The 22,811-nt window shown below is 39.4% G+C and overlaps 1 protein-coding gene across 2 annotated transcripts in view; it reads right to left on the bottom strand.

Moving 5' to 3' along the window:
- Window positions 1–5,197: 5,197 nt before the first annotated feature.
- The window catches only part of LOC108426858 (gamma-aminobutyric acid receptor subunit pi), a 72,725-nt gene continuing 55,111 nt past the window's right edge, over window positions 5,198–22,811 (bottom strand). For both annotated transcript variants that reach the window (XM_017696660.2, XM_017696661.2), the window contains exons 7-10: window positions 14,359–14,496; window positions 12,089–12,241; window positions 10,981–11,171; window positions 5,198–10,842 (exon numbers count right to left, since the gene is read on the bottom strand). In XM_017696660.2, coding sequence (XP_017552149.1) covers window positions 10,474–10,842; window positions 10,981–11,171; window positions 12,089–12,241; window positions 14,359–14,496 — 851 coding nt within the window. In that variant the 3' untranslated portion in view covers window positions 5,198–10,473. The remainder of the gene's footprint in view (window positions 10,843–10,980; window positions 11,172–12,088; window positions 12,242–14,358; window positions 14,497–22,811) is intronic.

Genomic DNA, 22,811 nt, shown 5'->3' with positions numbered 1-22,811 from the left:
CTCATAAAAATAGACCCACAAAGCTGTTTGAAGTTAGTTGGAAGGGGAGACTAGATGAGTGAGTTATCTGAAGTGAAAACAGGCAGCCGTGTAGGATCAGTGCAGATCAGTTCACAGACACTTTTTGCTCCAAGGACTAAGAGTTTGCAATAACTGAACAAAACACCTCATGATTTCCAGATACACAGTTGTTCCCTGAAAAAACTACAATTCACTTATTATGTTTGGAGTAACTGATTGTTCCCTGTACCATGAAGATGCACAACAGATCATTATTAAAGGGGAATTGCACAGATTTTTCAAAAGTTAGGCACTAGTCATTCAGAATGGTTAAATGTGAAATGCTAAATTGTATAGAAATGTAATGTTTTGTACTGTGTGTGAGACTGTCTGTGTCTGTCTGTCTGCCCTTCGATGGACTGGCGGCCTGTCCAGGGTGTATCCTCCTTCCGTCTGGTGACCGCTGGGATAGGCTTCAGCACCTCCCCCGCGATCCTGAGGGAGAAGCGTCTTAGAAAATGGATGGATGGATGGTTGTGATAGGAACTGGAGGTCACAATGTTTACAACAGAGATCCATATAATGTACACTCCAAAACTGCTGGTGAACTTAGAAATGTCTTCTGAGTTTTATATGTGATGTTGTTTTCGCCACTTTGTGTGTACCCCTCCACTATGATGGGACATTTGTTACATTTGCTTGCATAACTTTCTGTGAGGGAGCTTTTGGGGGCATTGAAATCTTCTGATGTCAGGTTCCTCTTACTATTGTGAAGAGTTCTATCTTAGTGTGTTTCTCTAAAACAGCGTGTTTCACATTAAACGTCTCTGAATGTTTACATCAGAACCATTCGATTTTACAGAAATGAAAAAAAAAATTGACTTCGCCTTTAAGTCCCTCTTTACTCTCAGACAGCAGCATAATTCTATTAAAAAGTGATTTGAGTGAAGTGAAGTGTTTTCTGTTACTTATTCTTATGCTTTTTAAGTGCAGACCACTGATAAGTTACTGCTGTTTAAGAACGGTTGAAACTATTATGTATTTAATATTAATTGAGCTTGCCGAGCTAATATTTGCTTGTGGATCTGTTATATTTTATAAATATATATATATTATATAAATATTTTTCTTTTAGTAGTAGTAATAATTTGGCTAAAGCCTCTGGTCCCTAAGCCACACATCATTTGTGTCTGTGTGTCAGTATAAAAGGCACAGGTTAACTCAGCATTGCACTTCCAGTATTAAAGGCAACACCTCATAACTACATGACTAACCTGAAGGTGTGTTATTTTCTGCCACATGAGGGCGATGTTTAGTCATTGTTGTACTTTTTACTGGTGTAAGATTTGTGCACAATTCTCATGTTTGTCAATTAGAATAAACTCCATTTTATTTTTAAGGACAAGATTGACTTATTTAACCTTTTACCTAGTCATTTTATAGTCACCTCCTTTTTGTTTATGTGTGGAATCCCTGGACTCTTGAAGACCACTGAGAACATTCTGTAAGATGACCTCTATAAAGCTGCAGGGTCCAGTAGGAGAGCAGCAAAGGGTCACACTACACAGCAAAGACCCAATCACAATGCAATTTTTTAAAATGAGTAAACTTAACCAAGGTCACCTTCAACCCTAATTTCATCATTAAATTGTCATTGTATGCTTTCAGCATGATCTGCTTTAACTCTGGATTTGGGATTCAGAGACTTTGGGACTGAGTATCTCCATACAGTATTTAACACACTTCAGTTTTAGGGTTTTTGTGCTGTCAAAAAAGTTCATACCTACATTATTTTGAAATAACAGCCTTATTAAAAAACCCACAGGCATAGTCATACTGGCCTGTGTTTATGCAAGGCTCTGGACTGCATAGCCCTCTGCTCATCAGTACATACTGAGTAAGACATTAAGATATACAGAGGATATTTTATCTATAAGAAAGACTTTGATGCTGTTGATTTAGAAGTTGCTTTTTTTAACCCTCATGTTATATTTGTTCTCCTGTACACACATTTGACATTGTTTTATTAGCTTGAAGGTGAATGAATTTGCTTATGGCCTGCTAATAAACATGATTTTGACTACAGAAATGTGGACTTCAGCTATAAAACATGGGCTAATGGGTTTCCACATGATTGTCTCATTGGTGTTGGGGCTCTAAACTGCTACTCCCAAAACAAATCTGTATGTATTTGTGCATGTAAACAAAGTTAATCAGAATAATTTAAATTAAAATAATAATATTTTTTAAAGTATTCATATTATTTTCCATTATAGCAGTTCCACTCACCATATAGGCTCACTTTGTAATCTACAATTATAGACTGTAGTCCATCTGTTTCTTTGCATAATTTGTTATTCCACCTTTACCTCATTCATCAATGGTCAGGACCCCCACAGGACCAACAGTGCAGGTATTATTTGGGTGATGTGTTGTTCTCAGCGCTGCACTGCAGGCAGAACAGTGCTCATACCAGCCACAACACACACTAATATGTCACCACCACATCAGGGTCTCTGCAGTGCTGAGAATGATCCACGGTCCAGTTAATTACCTGCTCTGTGGTGGTGATCTTTGAAGAACATGGTAAAAAAAGGGGAAATAACAAATTATATAGAGAAACAGATGGACTACAGTCTGTAAGTGTATGGCAAACAAAGCTGATAAAATGGACAATGAGTGTAGATACAAGAAAGGTATACATAATAAAGTGTTCAGTGAGTGTATATCTGGGACCCAACAAGGAGGAAGTAAAGCCAATCTCAACAAAACATGAACGTTAAGTTTAATACTGTGGTCATTCATGTGAGTCGTGTGGAAATTATTTATGTGTGTTCCCTCTGGGTCTGTGGGTTAATTTTGTAGTTCCCTGTAATTTTCTGTGCTCTGTACACTGTTTTAACTATTTTAAACATGAGCATATATTGCCAGCCACATCTGCATCAATGTAAAATGTATTTGTTAATTGCATTATGTTCCTCAGCAAAGCAGAGAAGCTGCCATGAAATTAGGTCTGATTAAACAGTGCCGTCTAGTGGTTACATTTAGTGTCCAGAGAGTGTTATGTTACGGGGTTAATCGGTTTACTGAATTCATTTTCTTCTGTGATTGCATCCTCATGGTTGCCTTTGGAGAAACATGATACATATTTCAACACCGATTTAAGTGCTAAATGGGTGGTACCTATGAGGGTCTCTGTGCACCTTTAAAAACAAGCGTTGTTTGAGTACTAAAGCCTAAAGGCCTGAAAGGCAGTTTTGATTACAATCTAATTAGTTTTGTGTTTACACTAGTTTTTAAAGGTTGCACTTTTAACATGGAGATTTTGCTAAAGGGTTGTTGTGGCTCTGAGCCAAACCAATGTTTATCTGATGCAACCTAGTTTGTGTAGTGTGTATCATTAGAATCAAGTCATTTTTAACCTATCAAATGTCAAAAATGTCATTAATAATGACCTCAGAATTGAAAATCATATTGAACCATAAAATGTGTTGTAACACTGGTACTGCTTATGATGTGGGCAGCAAGAAATAACATAAAATTTGAGAATAAAATGTAAAATTTGAGAGAAAGAGTGCTTGCAAAACCAGGGTTGGATCATGATTTTGTGAGGCCCCTTGGTACAAGGTCTATGGAGGCCCATCCACACTCTGACAATAAGGTAAATTGGGACCTAATGTTATTTATACAGACACACACACACACACACACACACACACACACATATATATGTATATATATATATATATATATATATATATATATATATATATGGGTTATACACTATACAAATAACAGCTTGTGTGCTATGTACAATGAAAAAAAAATGTAAATAAAATTGTGAATTCTCAGTTAATGTGCAATGGCTTCTGCCTGCAGAGTTACATTTTTGCACATTGTTGGTTTTGGGGGGCTTTAATTATTTAAAATATAGTGCCAGGGTGTAGGATGAGGGGTCTTCATTTCATTTATGCACATCACATATTCAAGCTTCTGCAGTGGACTGTCCCCAGTCTTTGAACTACCATTGGTCTTGTGATCTTAGGCTTGCTGAGGGCCCTATCAGGCAGAGGCCCCTGTGTAGTGTCCAGTAATCCTTCCCTTCCTGAAACTCCTCTTCTCTTTCTTCCTATGAAGTCTTTTCTCTACCTTTTCTGTGATGATTTTTTGGCACCCCATCACTTCCCTGTCTTCTATCTGTTCCTTGCTTCCACACCTTCTCTGGCCAAAGCTCTCAGTTTCCTCCCTTTCTACAGTTCCACAGTCACTCCTCAAACCATAAACTGAAGGCCTGGTCTGCACTGAGTTCAAGAAATTTAATTGATGGAGCTCAGGTGCTATCACGTTTTAGCCAATAACCTGATTCAAGTTCCTCCTCCATGTTTGTGACAAATTCAGGTTGACATCTTGGACCACTGTTTGTTTTCTATAACAGTATATGTGTCTACATCATCTGACAACAAGACGAGAAGAGACCAGTCTGAATGATTACCATACTTCAGTTCTGATCACTGAAGTTTTTAGCTTGATGCTACTGGATCAATTGCTTCATCAGTATTCTTCAGTCAATGAGCCGTCATCATTTCATATTCATAGTCCAGATACAACCGTTATTTTTCAGTGCCCTTCCAGTGCAATTATAACATCAATGCATATTCACAACAGATAGGGCAAGCTCTTCTATGCATACCATATGGATCTTTATTCAGTCTCTCTGGATTTAATTATGCTTCTGTCTTATTACTGCAGTTTTGTGCATTTGAGCTGTATTTATACTGTGTAATATGTGAGAGGAAAGGATAATTGCACCCATTATTTTTCAACCTGGTTGATTTATGAACACTTCGCAGCTTAGCCAGTATGCTATTAAGCGGAACTTAAACTGCTGCAGTTAAGGTTATACAGGAATATGACTTGTGGTCCCATATACTAATCCCAGCTCAGGATGCAGCAATGCAATGAACTGTGCTCTGTCTATGATGGCTGCATCCTTGTTGAGCCCCCCTCCCCCAGCATCCAATTTTTTCATACTGTTCATTTCCCAAGATAGTGTGAAATATGTATCCATGTGGAGTGCAGTCTGCATTCCCATGCAAAAATAGCCAGAGGTAATTGTGTGTAACCTGCAAGCACCCCAGAAGATTAGTGTTGGCTTTCTGTGCCGAGGAAATGATATGCAGCTTAGAGCATAGGCACATACTTTTTTTCATACTTTTATTGATTCACATTTTAAACATCTGCATGGATCGCTCCTTAAACTGAATCAGACTTAAACATTACAAACCAAACAAGTCTTGGACAATTCAGTTGTACATCTAAGGGTAGAACTAAAGTAAGAAAACACTTCAAATGATTTTTTTAGATATTTCACCTTCTTATTTAAAAAAGTATACATTGTATTCATGTATTTATGGACTCAGAGGCAATTGAGTGTAATGTGCAACCACCCTACAAGATAGAGTTCCAGTCTTGGGGTAAACTGTGTTATAAAGCATATTCAGCTTCGTTATATTGTAAAATATTCTGTAATTATGAATGTAAACTCATATGTAGTTATGCATGTACATTTCACTTCAACTTTCTTAAGGCTTTTGGCCTTCTATCATCAGGTATTGTGCAAATCCTCATTTATTTATTTATTTATTTATTTGTATGCGGCTGCATGAACATTTGACCCTTTGGGGTTTGTGCATGTTTCCATTTTCATTGTGACCTTGGAAAGTCTATAAAGCTAATTATATATGACAAAAACATATATCATACACTCACTGGCCTGTACCATTTAACGTATGGGTACATTTTGTGGATCTATACTTACAGATTACAGTCCATCTGTTTATCTCTATGATTTGTTACCTCATTACCCTGTTCTTCAATGGTCAGGACCCCCACAGGACACCCACAGAGCATGTGTTTGGGTGGTGGATCATTCTCAGCCCTGCAGTGACACTGATGCGGTGATGGCAAGTTAATGTGTGACATCTTAGTGTCACTGCTGGTCTTCGAACAGTCCACCAAGCAAGAATTTCCAGCAAACAGTATCCTGTGTCCAGAAACTGACCACTAATAAAGGACTAGAGGTTGAATAACACAAACTGTGCAACAACACCTGCTTTTTGGTGGTCCTGAGGTGGTCCTGACAGGGTAACGTATAATACAAAGAAACAGGTGGACTACAATCTGTAATTGTGCAACTACAAAATTAAGAAATGTTCCCATATGGTAAATGGATTTAATGGACAAATGCATTAAATGGCCAATGACTGTAGATTCACTGTAGGTGTGCCTAATATAGTAGTCACTGGGTGTATAATATAGCTTAATATTTTATTGAAGTAGAAATCAAATTTGAAATATGATCAGCAGTAATCATATTATAAATAATAATGGTTCTTTCATGAATAAATGAGAGTAGTGTAGAGATTATAGTGGACCCAGACATAATCTCTGTGTAACATGATTTTTCTGGAACGTTGGTATTATATGATACAATTCACTGCCTGCTTTCATGATTCTGAGATTTTCAGCACTGCCAATTCAGTCAGATGGAACAAATGTACTATTCCTCATAATGTTGTCACAGCATGCTTGTATTGTATTTCTTTATACATAAATAAGTCTAATACCCGGGTGTTATTCTTTCAGAATTATATGCCTTTACACTTCAAATATTTATCAATATTAATTATTTATCAAGAAGTAAAGATGATAATATCTTTTTTGTTTATTATGATTACTATTACCATTATCAAGAGACATCAAGAAAGCATGCAGAGTGTAACAATATATTTACATCCATTTTTCCAGTTATCCAACTGTATAGAATGTTTCAATGATACAGTATACACAAATATAAACAAAAGGAAGTCAGTGACATCTTCAGATGCCAACACATACCATTCATACTGTATGCCCAGCTGGCAAATCATGCTAAAAAAAGTAAAACACTTCAAAGTAATAGTCTGCTGCTGTCCATATGGTTGGTTTTCACAAGAGAGTAAAATCTGTACATACTGCATTGAATAGTCAGGTCCATCCAAATGCTGGATTAATGTTACAAATGACTCCATAAAGTTGTAGTGATTCACAGCCACTATCAGAGATATGATAAAACATCAAGAGAACAAAACCAGTATAAAGCCTTATTAGTCAGGCAATGAACAACTAGATAACTCAGCATTTCCAAAAAAACAGATAAGAAACTCAAGAAAAAACCTAATTTACATTGAGTTATCTTGAGCGCTATTTCTATATGGTGTGATTGCTTTTAGACTTATGAACGTACTCTTTGGCACTCATCAGCAATCTACTGTGCAGATAATAATCACACCAATATTCCATGTGATGATTGGTATTGTACTGGTTGTTTTTTGCTCACATGTTCCATTGATGAAAGCAATTATAATCCAGATGTTAAAAATGGAGTCATAAAATGTTAAGATTCCTTGAAGGAGCTAATGGCATCAAGCACCGTTTGATTAAAATAAGGCCCTAAATGCCTCAAAAAATATGCTGTTCTGAAATAAAGGCATTCAAATAATAACAGCCCTCTTATTAAAATAAATAATATGTTTACCATGCGTTCCATTAATGAACTCTGCGAATTAATCCTGGGAAGACTGTAGCATGGTTTAAGATTTTCCTTAATAGAAATTCAGAATTTAAGAGGCATAGATTTTCAGTGAGAAAAAAAATGGGCATCATTTTTTAAAAGATAAATTATCATATAGGTCACATGAAAGGGTGCTGTTATATAAAGGCACATTTCATGCAGGAAAATGTAACTTTATGTTGGAGGAAATGAATGGAATCCCCAACGCACAGTATTCTGTGACAACCATCCACTTCATTAGGTATACCTCTTTGTTTCTACACTCATTGTCCACTTCATCAGCTCCACTTACCACATAGGTGCATTGTGCAGTTAGACTATTACAGATTGTAGACCATCTGTTTATCTGCATACTTTGTTAGCCCCATTTTGCCCTGTTCTTCAATGATCAGGACCCCCCACATTACCACCACAAAGCAGTTATTATATGGGTGGTGTGTCATTCACAGCACTGCAGTGATACTGATGTGGTGGCATGCTGCTGGGGTTTTTAAACACATCAGTGCCACTGGTGGACTGACAAAAGTCCACCAACCAAAAATATCAGATCAACAGTGTTCTGTGGACAGTGTCCTGTGACCACTAATGAACATGACTACACAAACTGTGCACAGACATGCTAATGGTGGACCACTGTCCACTATATTAGGTTTGTCTAACAGAGTGGACAGCAAGTGGACACAGTTTTTACCAGCTGCACTGGTGAGTCTGATCCACTCGTACCAGCGGAATAATACTTGCTTTGTGGGGATCCTGACCTGAACAGGGTGAAAGGGGGCTTACATAGTATACAGAGAAACAGATGGACTACAGTCTGTAATTGGAACTACAAAGTGCACCTATATAGTAAGTGGAGCTGATATCAATGAGTGTAGACATAAGCTAGCATACTTAATGACGTGACCTGTCAGGGTGTAGTTACTCATGAAGTACTGAACAACTGGCATTATGATTGATTAAAAAGGAATGCAACTGTTTGTAAAAATGGGAGGGTGCAGTGGAGGGGCCCTGCTTTACCTGCTTTTTTTTACCTAATTTTAAGATCTTAAATATGAATAGATGACTTAAGTTCTTAACTTAGTATTAACTTCTATCCACCTCCTTCTTATCCACTTAAACTTCCACATGGAAGGAAAGCATGGAATGCTTTAAGTCAGGCTTGAGCTTTACAAACCAAATCATGTACAATTCAATTAAACTCTTAAGGAAAAATGTAATAAATGGTTTTCAATGTTATTTACACAAAATCACACACACAAGGCATTGGTTCCAGGTTTTTCACCATCTGACTTGCCCAATTTAAAAAAAAGTATTACGTTTACAATTACATGTTATATTCATACATATATATATATATATATATGGAATCCTGTATAGTCAGGGAAGGAAAAAGTAACATGCATCAAATATAAATGCAAAATCAAGCACTTGTAATAGTTTTCTCCAGCTAGAAGGCATTGAAAAGGAAAAGTAGGGGGCATTGCATGCTGTATTCATGTTTTTACCCCATCCTATACATCCTAAATGTCAGCCTAGTTTATTCTGCGAAATCACTATGTGATTATTGTTACTGATCAATTCATGTATAGGGTCAATGCTCTGCTTTAAGGATGAATCATGTATATTTTAAACACAAATGTCTTTGGTCCATCCTCTTTGATACTGATAATCAACATAACCATTTTTTTTTGGATTTGTGACCTAATTTTGGACCTCTTTGGCCTCTAAATAGGCTTAATTTTTCCAGACAAAATATTAAGTGCTTCTTTGTTCACTTCTGAAAAAAAAAGAATAGGGCCTTAGACCAAATGAAGTTTCAAATGGACTCTCCAAATATGCAGAATGTCTTACATTTGTCCCATATCACGTTTTATTTAACCGTGGAATTGTGTTTGGAAGGTCAACACTGCAATGTCACTAACTGTTCAGCCAATGAGTCACCTGGGTCTGAACAGTGCAGCTGAGATACAGTGGACCGTCAACTCATATGTCCATTTTGTCCATCAGTGGTCTGTTTCTTTGCAACTAGACATGGCCTTGGCACATTGCCTGCTTGTAAAATGGACTGCAAAATGAATAATTTAATGCCAAATCATATAAAATCGTTTACACAGGCCTGCAATGAGAGTCGATCCCATAACCTGTTAGGGGAGGGAGCCAGGGCCAGAGGATTTACGGAGGCAATAAAGAAAGAGCAATAGCTTCAGTATGCCCCCAGCAGCACTGCCCAGCAATTTAACCAGCACAATAACTCAGAGAGCAAAGCCCCATGGTGGCAGAACAACAGGAGGGAACAGGGAAAGGCCCAGACAAGAGCATAACAACATTTTACGTGGCTGAGGAACATGACAATTCTTTCAAATACTGATGCGCAAAGACAGAACTAAAGAAATAATTAGAGTTGATGAAAGATAAAATGATATCCTGATGTTGTTTCAGCCGGAACGGACTTGACTTTTAGGCCTCTTTCATTTGCATGTTATTGCATCATATTAGGACATGAAAATTTTAGTAGGATCTGGGCAAGAATTAGAAATAGGAATATGATCCAGCAACAACCTAATGATGAATTAATGATAAGGACCTGCACACACTCAGGCACATCAATATGCAGACAAATATATTCGCACACACTCGTACACTCATTCCTCATGCATACTTTCTCCTTATTCTCAGCCTACATGGTTCTTACAGCTCTTTTCATGCCTTTCAGGCCTGTACTCTGCTCACACATGTACATACAAACAGGAGAACATCTCACATACAGATGTTAACATTGCTCCATGCTCAGTCAAACTTAAAATTCACCCTAGATATTAACCCAGAGTAGAACTCCCACAAAACACTCTGTCTCTGGTGTGTTACAAATACAAGTAGTAAGTCCAGTACAGCATGTTGACTATGACGAAGGAAAGTGGAAATGTTACGCGGGAGTAGTTGTCTATGTAATGTGGATTCTCCACGTGACAGCAGTTCACAGAGCGTAGCATCTGTCTTATGAGGGATAGGTTTTTAAGACAGCGGTTCAGGGGCTCCGTCAGGGCCTCTGGGGGCTTAGCCTCTGGGGAAGTAGGGCTGGAGGGTACGACTCCAGGCTCTCCGGTAGGGGTTGGGGCAGGAGCCGGGGTTGGAGAATCCTTACGTCGCTTAGATCGGCTGGAGTCACTGGCAATAGTTGTGACAATGCCGTTCATATCATCATCACAGTCATGCATGTGGTGTCCTCCATACTGAGGATTAAGACAGGTAAGAACAGAACAGTGACTAAAACACCTGTATTTGAAGATGAAAACTGTAAATGACAGCACTAGTGAGATGTGATTTGACCTGGTGTAGATGATGATGAGCTTACCATTAATCAGTCTTACCATAAGTGCATTGCAATCTGGGTGGTGGAGCGTGCAGAAGTGAGCAACAGCGTACTCTATCAATGCCCCAAAGATGAAACTGAAACAAATTCCCAGATATACGTCTATAGCCTTGATGAAGCAGTTAGCATTGGGCAGAGACGTCCTGGCTCCCATCATCAGAGTGGTCATCGTTAAGACTGTGGTTACTCCTTTAAATGGAACATTAAACACACAGTTAGCAAAGACTTATTGGTCCTAACTATGACCGATGACAGTGCTTTGCCCATATAACAAAAGCAGTACAGATGAAAATGAACTGAGAAGTTTCAGGCAGTGGGATTCCCAAAAATCCCTACATAGCTTTATTTGCACTATATGGACATTAATTAGCTAATATGAAACTGAACCTGCAACAGGGAAAATAATTAATAAGTTTAGCAATATTTAGAGCCATCTTCACACCCTAGAAAACACATACTGATAGAGCACTTACTAATGCATCATTTCATTGCCTTGGAATAAACTTTATTGCAGTGAATACAAGCATCAAGAATTCTAGCTTGGGCCTTTCTTTTTTGATCTGGTTTTATTTGGTCTAATACTGCTCAGTGCAGTGTTTTATGAGGTAATAATATGTGGACCAATCATTTGTGTATTTGGGAGAAAAACGACATTCACTACAAACATTACAGCTCCATTTCAAAAGGTAGGCCACGGTCCAGTCCATCGAATGCTGTTCCAGTCAGATGGATTTTTCGAAAACAGCCTAGAAATGCAGCCTACATTCTGAATTTCCTAGGACGTTATCAGAGTATCCTTCATGGCCTTTTATCACTCCTAATCTTAAGCCAAGCTGTTGGAAGGTAGCTAACAATTCAAGTTGCAGCACCACTCCAAAAGTAGCTGTTCCATTTGAAGGAGGTGCACATTTGTTCCCTGGAAGTTGCATACCTGTTTTTACAGTCCCTCATCAATAGATATTCAATGCAGACTTGATACCGCTTTGCCTGTGAACCCACTCTACTGTGGATATTATTAAGACTGTAACCACAATTAGCTTTACAGCACTAAAAAATATGATATTGGACACAGTTGACCAAGCATGTGATTCGTGGAGATAATGTACCTATGCATATGCGAGCTGGCACTGATGACTGACTGATCCAGAAGGAAACCCAGGACAGGACGACTAGCAGACTGGAGGGCACATAGGTTTCCAGGATGAAGTACAGAATGCTTCGCTTCAGCTCGAAGTGGAAGATGAGTTTTGGATAGTTACCTCAGAGGACAGAGAGCATATTATTACTAAACATTACACTTGAAAAAACATCTCAAATACGCTGTCCAAAAGTATATAGACACCCCTTCTTATTAGGCAGTTCAGCTACTTTAAGGTGCACTAATTGCTAACACAGGTCTTGATAGTCTCCAGTATCAATACAATGGGACACTCTGGAAAGTTATACATGAGCCTAATGTCACCCTGCCCAGTGTCAAATGTCAAGTAGAGGGCTACAAAGCCATCCAACACTGGGCTGTGGAGCAGTGGAACACATTGTCTGGAGTGAGTGGAGCTCCATTTAATGCCTTTGGGATGAGTTGGTGTTTGTGATTGAGAATGATTTTTTCTAACATCAGTACGTAACCTTACTAATGCAATATCTGAATATCTGAATGCAGTCAAACCTTCACAATGCTGCTTCAAAATCTTGAGTAAAGGCTTCCTAGAAGAGGAACTCTATTCTCCCTTAATTTTAGTAGAGGCACTGGATAAGCAAGTGTCTACAAACTTTTGGACAAGTTCTGTGGTTTACGTAAAACACTTCTTGAATGTGTTAAAACATTTCTGTCTCAGAACAGCCATTGCAAACACAGCTGTTTATATATATATATATATATATATATATATATATATATATATATATATATATATATATTAGTATGTTAATATTATATAATTTTTTTTATTATATTGAAAGTTATGGTACTGCTGCAGTGATAAAGTGCCTTACATCCATAACCACAAGATCACAGACCCTTCACACTTAGCAAGTGTCAGACCCTGCATGTTTAAGTCTCTACCCTTTTGCAATCTTTAAGGCATTTCCTCAAGCTGAAGTGTCACCAACTTGTGAAGACAAGATATGACATCAGAGTTTGCTCTTTTGGTATATGGCTTAGAGGAACCTTTTATGCCAGAATGAAGCATTCCTTAGTGATGAACTACAGCTCTATAAATCTAGAGCTTTTTCTTTGGAGAATGCAGATCAGTGGTCACCAACCCTCCTCCTGGAGATCTACTTTCCTGGTTAGTTCCAACTTGCAACTTATATTATGCCACTCCCATTACTTACACTAATGGACTAGAACTATAGAGGATTAAATGAATTCACACTTACTCCTAAGCATTGTTACATATCCATGCTGGATAAAGGGTTTTCGGGTCTTGCTGTGTCTGCCACGATTGGCCCCTCCCAGTCCTGTCCATGTGTTCGTGTTGTGTTTTGATCTTCCATGTGCATTTGTTTTGGTTTCCTAGTCCGGCCCCTTGTTTCATGACTCTGCCCCTGATTGTCTCCACCTGTATTTGCACCTGTTCCTCGTTACCCTTGTATTTAAGCCCTGTGTTTTCCCCTGTCTGGTTGCTGGTCTTTGTTGTTTGTGATATGCTCTGTTGGATGTTCTGTTTGTTCTGCTCTGCTTGTTCTGTTGGATTCTGGTTTGTCTGTCATGTCTGCCCCCGATCTATCCGTATTGGCTCTATGACCCTGGACTGTCTCGACCTTGATTTTGGATTTGCCCTTAATAAATCTTGCTTATCTGAGGCACGTGCGTCCACCTCCTCGCTCCCCATTACAGTGTCTCTCTTCCTCTGTTCATTTTACCTGTCTCCTCCCCGTCTCATTCCTATCTCTTTAAAAGGTTGGTTGAAATGTCAATCGTCTTCATAGGCTCGACGTCTAACATTCAATGATAAATCATTGCGCATAATACTGGTACTGGAGGAGGGCCCTGAGCTTTGACAGGCCTGAGTATTAGACCTCCACATTTGACCCATCCATGCAGTGATACACCCACATACATGCACACTAGTGAACACACTTGCCCAGAGTGGTGGGCAGCCCCATCTGGGGAGTAGTTGGGCAGCCCTAGCACCTGGTAAGTAGTTGAGGGTTAGGTGCCTTGCTCAAGGGCACTTTAGCCACATCCTGTCGGCTCAGGGAATCATTTTCCAGTCAAAAGGCTGGTTCCCTAACCTCCAGCTCAAGACTGCCTTACACACATTCCACATTATATGTTACTGACCCCACAGGCTATTATATGTCTGCATTATAATGGTTTTATAACCTTTTAAGAATCTTTTTGTAAGAGTGTAGATGTGTTGTCTCTTGGTACCTGTTTCATACACTGCCTCTGAGACAGACGTGTAATGATCCTCTACAGTGTACTGGGCCAGGCGCAGAGTATCCAATCCACTGACTGATTCATTTCCTCTTGTCCAGTAAAACATCACGTCATTGATGTTATATCCCCCTTAGACAGAAAAAAAGAGAAAGATTAGAAGGAGTGCCTCTCTCTCATCAGAATGACATACATCTGAGAATCAGAGGTTGACAAGAGTGAAGAAGATGGATTCTGTGAGTGAGTGACTGAGCTTTTTTTTTTTGACAGAACTGGTTTGTGCAGAATTACAATAAATCCATATATGTTATATCAATACTTGCTGTTACCTTAAACCTTTAGCATTTTCATAACTAGAAATTCAAGTCAACCAAAGCATTTAAAGTCAAAATTAACCCTTTTTCAAATTTTCAATGTCTCTATAAAATACCATTACACTAATTCTTTCATAACACTTAATGACTTCCTCATCCATGATAATATGAACACATAAAAATGAATATGCTCAATTTGATGTTTTTATCTCTATACCACTCGGGTATAAAGATACTGTTCAGGGTCAAATATCACCCTGTAGTTAAGAATGAGGTAGACTGGGGAAACAGTTTACTTACACACACACACACACACACACACACACACACACACACACACACACATACACACATTCAAAAGATCCTCATGAAACCGGGGTAGAATGAATGAAAAATGAATACAACTTTGTTTTTTGGTTTAATTTCTACCACAAGGGTCAATTTTGGCCCGTAACATAAAAGTTAATCAAAAGTTCATAATGTGATGCCGCCAACACAAATAAATATTTGGGACATACACACATGCCGGAAAGAAATAATCAAACTGAATATAGGGTTCATACAATCAAAATAACAATTTAAATTCACAAATTGCTCTAAAATATAATTTTTAGTGAAAACAAGTTTATTTTTAGGTAAGTAAGGTAATTAAAAAACAGTAAAATTCAATAAAGATATAGTAGCAAAGTAAAGTTAGAAGTTAGCAGGTAGAGTCAAATGAAAGTCAAGTCAAGACGCTTTAATTGTGATTCCATCTATGTACAAGCACACAGTGGAGTGAAATTAAGTTCCTCCAGGAACATCACGGTGCAACAAGGAACAAAAAGTGCAAAGTGCACAAACATGAATTAAACAAGAAACAATAAATATGATAAATTAAACAGACATTAGACTCAGTAAAAAGACAGGACAGTGCAGCACTGACACAGCACTCATTCTGGACATGAGGTAGTGGAATAAGGTGCAGAGATATTTAACATGCTGTGATCTGTGAGTCACGCAGTCAGATGACAGACATAAACACAGCAGTTACTGAGGTACAAAAACCTGAGCAAAACAGTGAAAACAGTGTTAGCAGCAATGTTCCAGATCAAAAGAGGTGCGTGTGTGTGTGTGTGGAGTATGTGTGTGTGTGTGGGGGGGGGGGGGGGTGGTGTTAGCTCACTCCTTGTGAGTTTAAAAACCTGATTGCTTGAGGAACAAAGCTGTTGCACAGTCTGGCAGTGATGGCATGGATGCTCTGGTACCTTCTGCCAGACGACAGCAGTGAAAAAAGTCTGTGTGAGGGATGGATGGGGTCGTCCACAATGATAGTGGCTTTCCGGATACAACGTGTGGTGTAGGTGTCCATGATGGAGGGGAGAGAGACCCCAATGATCTTCTCAGCTGTCCTCACTATATGCTGTAGGGTCTTGAGGTCTGAGGCGGTGCAATTCCCAAACCAAGCGATGATGCAGCTGCTCAGGATGCTCTCTATAGTCCCCCTGTAGAACATGATGAGGATGGGAGGGGGGAGATGAGCCTTCTTCAGTCTCCGCAGGAAGCAGAGGCGCTGCTGGGCTCTCTTGGCTATGGAGTTGTTGTGGGGGTTCCAAGTGAGGTTATCTGTGATGTGGACACAGAGGAACTTGGTGCTCCTGACAATTTCCACAGCAGAGCCAGTGATGTTCAGTGGGGGGTGGTCACCTCGCACTCTTCGGAAGTCAACAACCATCTCCTTAGTTTTGTCTACATTCAGAGACAGGTTGTTGTTTCCGCACCTGTCGTTAGCTGCTGTACCTCCTCTCTGTATGCTGACTCATTGTTCTTGCTGATCAGACCCACCACAGTCGTGTCATCAGCGAATTTGATGATGTGATTTGAGCTGTACTTTGCAGTACAGTCGTGAGTCAGTAGAGTGAACAGCAGTGGATTGATCACACAGCCCTGAGGGGCACCGGTGATCAGTGTGGTGGTGCTGGAGATGTTATTTCCTATCCTAACTGACTGAGGTCTCTCAGATAGGAAATCCAGGATCCAGTTACAGAGGAAGGCGTTCAGGCCCAGCAGGCTTAGTTTTCCAATCAGCTGCTGAGGAATGATGGTGTTGAATGCTGAACAGAAGTCTATGAACAGCATTCTGACGTAGGTGTCTTTATTGTCCAGGTGGCTGAGAGCCAGGTGGAGTGTGATGGAGATGGCGTCGTCTGTTGAGCGGTTGGGGTGATATGCAAATTGTAGTTGGTCCAGTGAAGGAGGAAGCTGGTCTTTGATGTGCTTCATGACAAGCCTCTTGAAGCACTTAATGATGATGGGAGTGACTGCAACAGCATGGTAGTCATTGAGGCAGGACACCGGAGACTTCTTCAGCACAGGGATGATGATGGTGGACTTGAAGCACGTTGGAATGACTGCAGTGCTCAGAGAGATGTTGAATATGTCTGTGAGAACATCAGCCAGCTGTTCAGCGCATTCTCTGAGCACTCTGCCTGGTATGCTGTCGGATCCTGGGGCTTATTGTGGGTTGACTCTGTGTAGAATTCTCCGCACATCCACAGTGGACAGACACAGTACCTGTTCACTTGGAGGAGGTGTGGTTTTCCTCACCATCGTGCCGTTCTGTGCCTCAAACCGAGCATAGAAGTTATTAAGCATGTCTGGAAGGGAGGCATCACTGTCACAAGCAGGTGGAGGTGACTTGTCGTTGGTGATGGCCTGGATGATCTGCCACATGCAACAAGTGTCAGCAGTGTTTTGAAAAATATCATGGATTTTCTTTGAGTAGACACACTTAGCTTCTTTGATGGGCCCAGAGAGCTTGGCTCTTGCCACCCTGAGGGTTGCCTTGTCCCTTGACTTGAAAGCCTTGTCGCGGGTTCTCAGCAGCATCTCTTCAATCAACCATGATTTCTGGTTGGGGTGAGTTGTGACGGGTTTGGAGACAGTAACATCATCAATGCGCTTGCTGATGTAGCCAGTCACTGATTCTGTGTACTGTTCCAGGTTGATGGAGTCACTGGTAATTGCTGCTACTCTGAACATCTCCCAGTCAGTGTGCTCAAAACAGTCCTGAAGAGCAGAGATAGGTCCTGGTGGCCAGGTTCTCACTTGCTTCTGGTTTGGTTTGGCACATCTGATGAGTGGTCTATATGCTGGAATGAGCATCACAGAGATGTGGTCGGACTAGCCTTAGTGGGGGCGGGGCTCGGCCCTGTACGTGCCAGGGATGTTTGTGTAAGATCCAGCACCCTAGCCCCACGGGTTGCGAAGTCCACATACTGATGAAATTTGGGGAGTATTGAGTTCAGATTGGCATGGTTGAAATCACTGGCAACAATAAACAGTCATTCTGGGTTTGTGTTCTGGAGGTCGCTGATTGTGCTGAACAGCTCGTTCAGTGTGGCGTTAGCATTAGCACTGGGAGCTATATACAACGCTATTATATACAGCGAAATCAGCTCTCTAGGCAAATAAAATGGCCTTGCTCTGAGGATCGCAAACTTCACCAGCAGTGAGCAGTGACTGGAGACCAGCGCCACGTTTTTACACCATTCAGTGTTGATGTAAACACACAGGCCTCCACCTTGAGTCTTACCGCTCAGCTCAGCATCTCTGTCCGCACGGAAGCACAACAGGCTGTCGAGCTGAACGGCTGAGTCCGGAGTGGAGAGTGGAGTAAAAAAGTTCTAAGACTGTTTTGAGGAGATTTAGTTATGCGGGGTCAAAACTGGCCCACAAACATCAATGATGTAACTGATTTGTGGTCATAAAAGGGGAGTTAAACCGCCCCTTACTGAATTAAAGCAAGTGGTAGCAGTACACCACAGAAAGCAATCTCAGTCTGCTTCCTCAAGAGGGAGCTGTGTATTAAGGAATGATAATCATACTCATCACACATCTTTATTACAGGAACAGGACACATGATGCTCATTAATCTGCACTTTTCCTTATGCAAATCCCTTGAGAGCAAGGGGACTGTGATGAAGAAAAGGCTGCATTATTAATATTACTTAAAATTCATAATATTAATTATTAAATGATAATATTAATGATTATACATAATACTATTTTACACTCTCTATATAAGGGCCAACTGCTCATCCATACATTTTCTTAGTCTACATCTACACGCTACTAGAAAACTTAATGCTTGAAGAATGTAGTGGATCAGCAGCATCTAAGGAGGATAGTTTATAGTGAAGATGACACAATGTTCATCTATTTTATAAAAATAACTTGTGCTCCATAAAGTAGAATGTGGTTATTCCCTCTATACAATGTGTTTTTCAACAAACAACAACTAACATGCTATGAACTGATTGTGAAGTCTGACTTAAGTACAGTAATTCAAGATGAATTCTCACATATCTGCTCAAACATAACCTCCTTTAAACATCTTTCATCTTTTGTGGTCTCATTAGACAACAATACGGCACTGCAGTTGCGACTCTTTTATCACTCCAGTCCCTCTTTTTCTGTCAGCGACAAATAAATATTTCAGCATAATTCAAATTCAAAAGCCTTTAACCAAGGTCTGCATCAGCTTTATAGTTTAAAGCTCAGTACAATCTCTGTATTCTGTTAGGCAACATATTTAATACAATTTAGGGATGTATTAATGAAAAATCCGGTTTGCTGTACTAATCTTGCCAATATTTTACATCTATTGTAATAAAATATCAAATGTAATAAGCTCACAGCTTTGCTACAGTACTGTTTTCTGAACATTGTGTAGTACTGGAGTAAAAAGCCTCTAGAATTTAAAGTTGACTAAATAATTGAGCCTTATTCTATATTTTGCCTAATTCTTTATGTTGAATAATTATGTAATCAGTTTATTTTCTCTTTGAAGGGTATTTTGCGTCTAAACACATGTGTTTGCTTCTCTGGAACAATGGTTAATTTATCAATCTCTTTGTTGCAGCTAAATGTCAGACAAACCCTAGTGGTAATTTAGTAGCACTGCCATTTTCAAGCATATTATCAATGGCCTATATTATGAAGCCTCCTTGTTTACATGTAAAGGTGTCTATTTTAAGTATTTTATGTTAATATATACCAAAGCATCTTAGTCTTGCTCTTGGTGACCTATAGGACTGCACATTTTGACCTATTCCTCTATCCAACACATCTGATCCAGCTAATGAAGGGCTCAAAGCATACTTGAAACCGTGCCGTGCTGTGGGTCATCATGAGCAGGCTTAAGAAACACTGGTATAAACCATTCTGTATTGTTTTGGTGTACTATTTTTGTGGTATTAGTTCCTGCCTCTGTATGTAGATTTAGTGATGTTTAACTCATTAAACTCTGTGGTCAGCAGAGTATGTGTTTTCTCATTTTAGTTCAGTCAAAAGTTCTCCTTTATTAAAAAAAAAAACTTGCATTATTTAGTGCTGTGACCTCTCCTTTAAACCTCCTCAATACAGATAAAAAAACTGCTCTATAGGAAATGTTGCTTTTACTTAGAAAAATTTCCTTTCACTTGCTGAGTCTAAGGTTGGTAAAACACACATGCCATTCAAAAGTGTAGAATCACCATTCAAAAGGTTGAAATAATTGTTTTCAACAATAATCAGTTTGTTGCAGGTACATGCATAAAACAATTCTATTAAGATGCTATTGCTCTAGAACTTCATAACTTGGGACAGTAGTTGCAAATAACAACAGACAGAAGTGACATGAATTCAGTTCTTCAAAGAGCATTTTGTAAGGATCTTGGTTATTTTTCACTTGATGGTTCAGAATATCATCAAAAAAGTAGAGAATACAAAATCTTTTCAGAAAGAACAAGGCTGAAAATCAGTACTGAATGCCCATGACCTCATGGGCTCAGGAATACTTAGGAAAATCCTTGTCAGACTCTACTACAAAAAGCACAAGCCTTGTATCAACAACATGAAGAAACACTACCACCTTCTCTGGGCTAAATCTCATCTGAGATGGATTGAGACAAATGTGAATGCACTGTGGTCTGATAAGTCCACCTTTCAACTTGCTGTTGAAAGTAAAGGATGTCATGTTCTCTGGGCCAAAGAGGAAAAGTGGCCTCCTGATTGCAATGTTCAAAAGCCAGCGTCTCTCATGGTATATGAGTTTCTCAGTGGCAATGGCACGGGTGACTTGAACATCTGTGAAGGCAACATCTGTGAAGGACCCTAGCACTATTAGATGTGTTTTGTTTCCCCATTTTTGTCAGTTTCTCTTTCAGTTGTTGTAACTCTAGTAATTATATGAGACATCCACATGCTCTATGTTGTTTTATTGTCAGAAGACACGTGGCTTCTCAAATATGTAATCAGCTGAGTTGTAAATGCCCACAGAAGTTTTAGATTTTTATGAAACTGGACATGTTTTGATCAAAATTTTACCAAGCACACGTTTTTTTGTTTTTGTTTTTTTTTACTTATTTTTGATGGTATCAATTCAAAACCTCGCAGCAAGGAGGGCCTGGGTTCGATTCCCCGGCCGGGCAACCAGGGTCCTCTCTGTGGAGTTTGCATGTTCTCCCCATGTCTGCGTGGGACAATTAGACATGCTAAATTGCCCCTAGGTGTGAGTGACTGTCTGCCCTGCAATGGACTGGCGACCTGTCCAGGGTGTATCCTGCCTTCCACCTGAAAACTCCTGGGATAGGCTCCAGCACCCCCCCGCGACCCTGATGGAGAAGTGGCTTAGACGATGGATGGATGTTCATTACATGGCTTATTACTGTGATACAGTATATGAGTAGCATCAGGTGGACCTTTCTTGATATTCTCATCTGTAGAATACATGCACATTGCTGAAACTGCATCTGACAGACTGTCACAGCAGCCAAGCCTTTGAGTTTTTTGTCCAGTGCCAATATGGCTAATATTCCAGCTAATAAAACACTGTTTTAGTCCAGTGTTTACTATAAGCTACTTAGAATAACAATTATTCTTATAATAAAGAGTCCTTACACAAATGATTAGATAAATACTGCCTTATTTAGAAAACACAGAATAAAGAACTATGTACCATAATATAAACTAGATAGATATAAATCTATATCAGACCAGCGGTGTTGGACAGACGCCAAAAGACTCTGAAGGTGTGCGCGCATCTCTTCAGTGCTCCCAGCAGGATGTGCATTCACGCGTACAACACGCCGGTGCGAGGACAGCGCACACAAACAGAGCAAGGAAAGCGACTCTTTAGCAGAGCGCGCTTACAAGATGTGTGCGCAGTTTCAGAGCTGGCTAAGCGGCGGAGGCACTGATTAGACATTTTTGGTGGATTATACTGACTGATCTAATCAAATATTTGATTTGAGACACCACATAAATATTTTAGAAGCCCTAGAAGTAAATAATAGTAGTGGAAATACAGTGAAATGTAGAGTTTATTAGCACAAGTTTTACTTGAAGAATAAAACATAAACTTTGTAGGAGTCTACTTTTACTGTTTTTCCACAATGGACTACTCACAGGTTTTTTTAGAAACTGTGAGGTTCGCTGTTTCTAAGGATATGTTTAGTAAACTGCTGCATTAAAGCATTCCTGAGTTATAAAGCTGAGAAGACAAGGTGTGATAGGGTTAATCCTGAAGAGTACACACACATTCTGGAGCAACATATGCTGCCATTTGGACCAAACCCTTTTAAAGATGTGTGGCACACTATACTAATTCTATTTTTTATATTAGATTTGTAGTTGGACACTGTGAAAATAATAATAAAAAAATTCGATGTGACCAGGATGATGACCATAACTGTAGATGATTCTAAAACAGCTAAGGCAAATGATTGAAGAAGCTCTGAAACACTGAGAAAGAAGTACTTGAAAGGGGACCAAATCTGGAGGCAGATGAGATGACAATAAATTTCTGCACATAGATAATTAAAGTATATTACTTATCATATAAAAAGTATTAAATACAGTGTTTTTAGTTACCTTCTGGTATCTAGCTTATAGTATTTCAATAAACATAAACAAAATCAAATAAATAAAAGTTATTTTTGTATAAAATAACGACAATTAATATGATATGTGATTCAAACTTTTGTATGGTACTGCAGCTGGTTCTGCGAGTCTGTGTGTATGTGTGAGAGAGAAAGCGAGTCCCAAAGTGGGATTGATCTCTCTCTCTACCCCTCTGTCTCTCTCTCTCTCTCTCTCTGACTGTCTCTGTTT

This window comes from Pygocentrus nattereri, chromosome 5 (genome assembly GCF_015220715.1).
Source record: "Pygocentrus nattereri isolate fPygNat1 chromosome 5, fPygNat1.pri, whole genome shotgun sequence".
In the NCBI taxonomy this organism is placed as follows: domain Eukaryota; kingdom Metazoa; phylum Chordata; class Actinopteri; order Characiformes; family Serrasalmidae; genus Pygocentrus; species Pygocentrus nattereri.
This window is presented reverse-complemented; position numbering and strand designations above follow the sequence as displayed.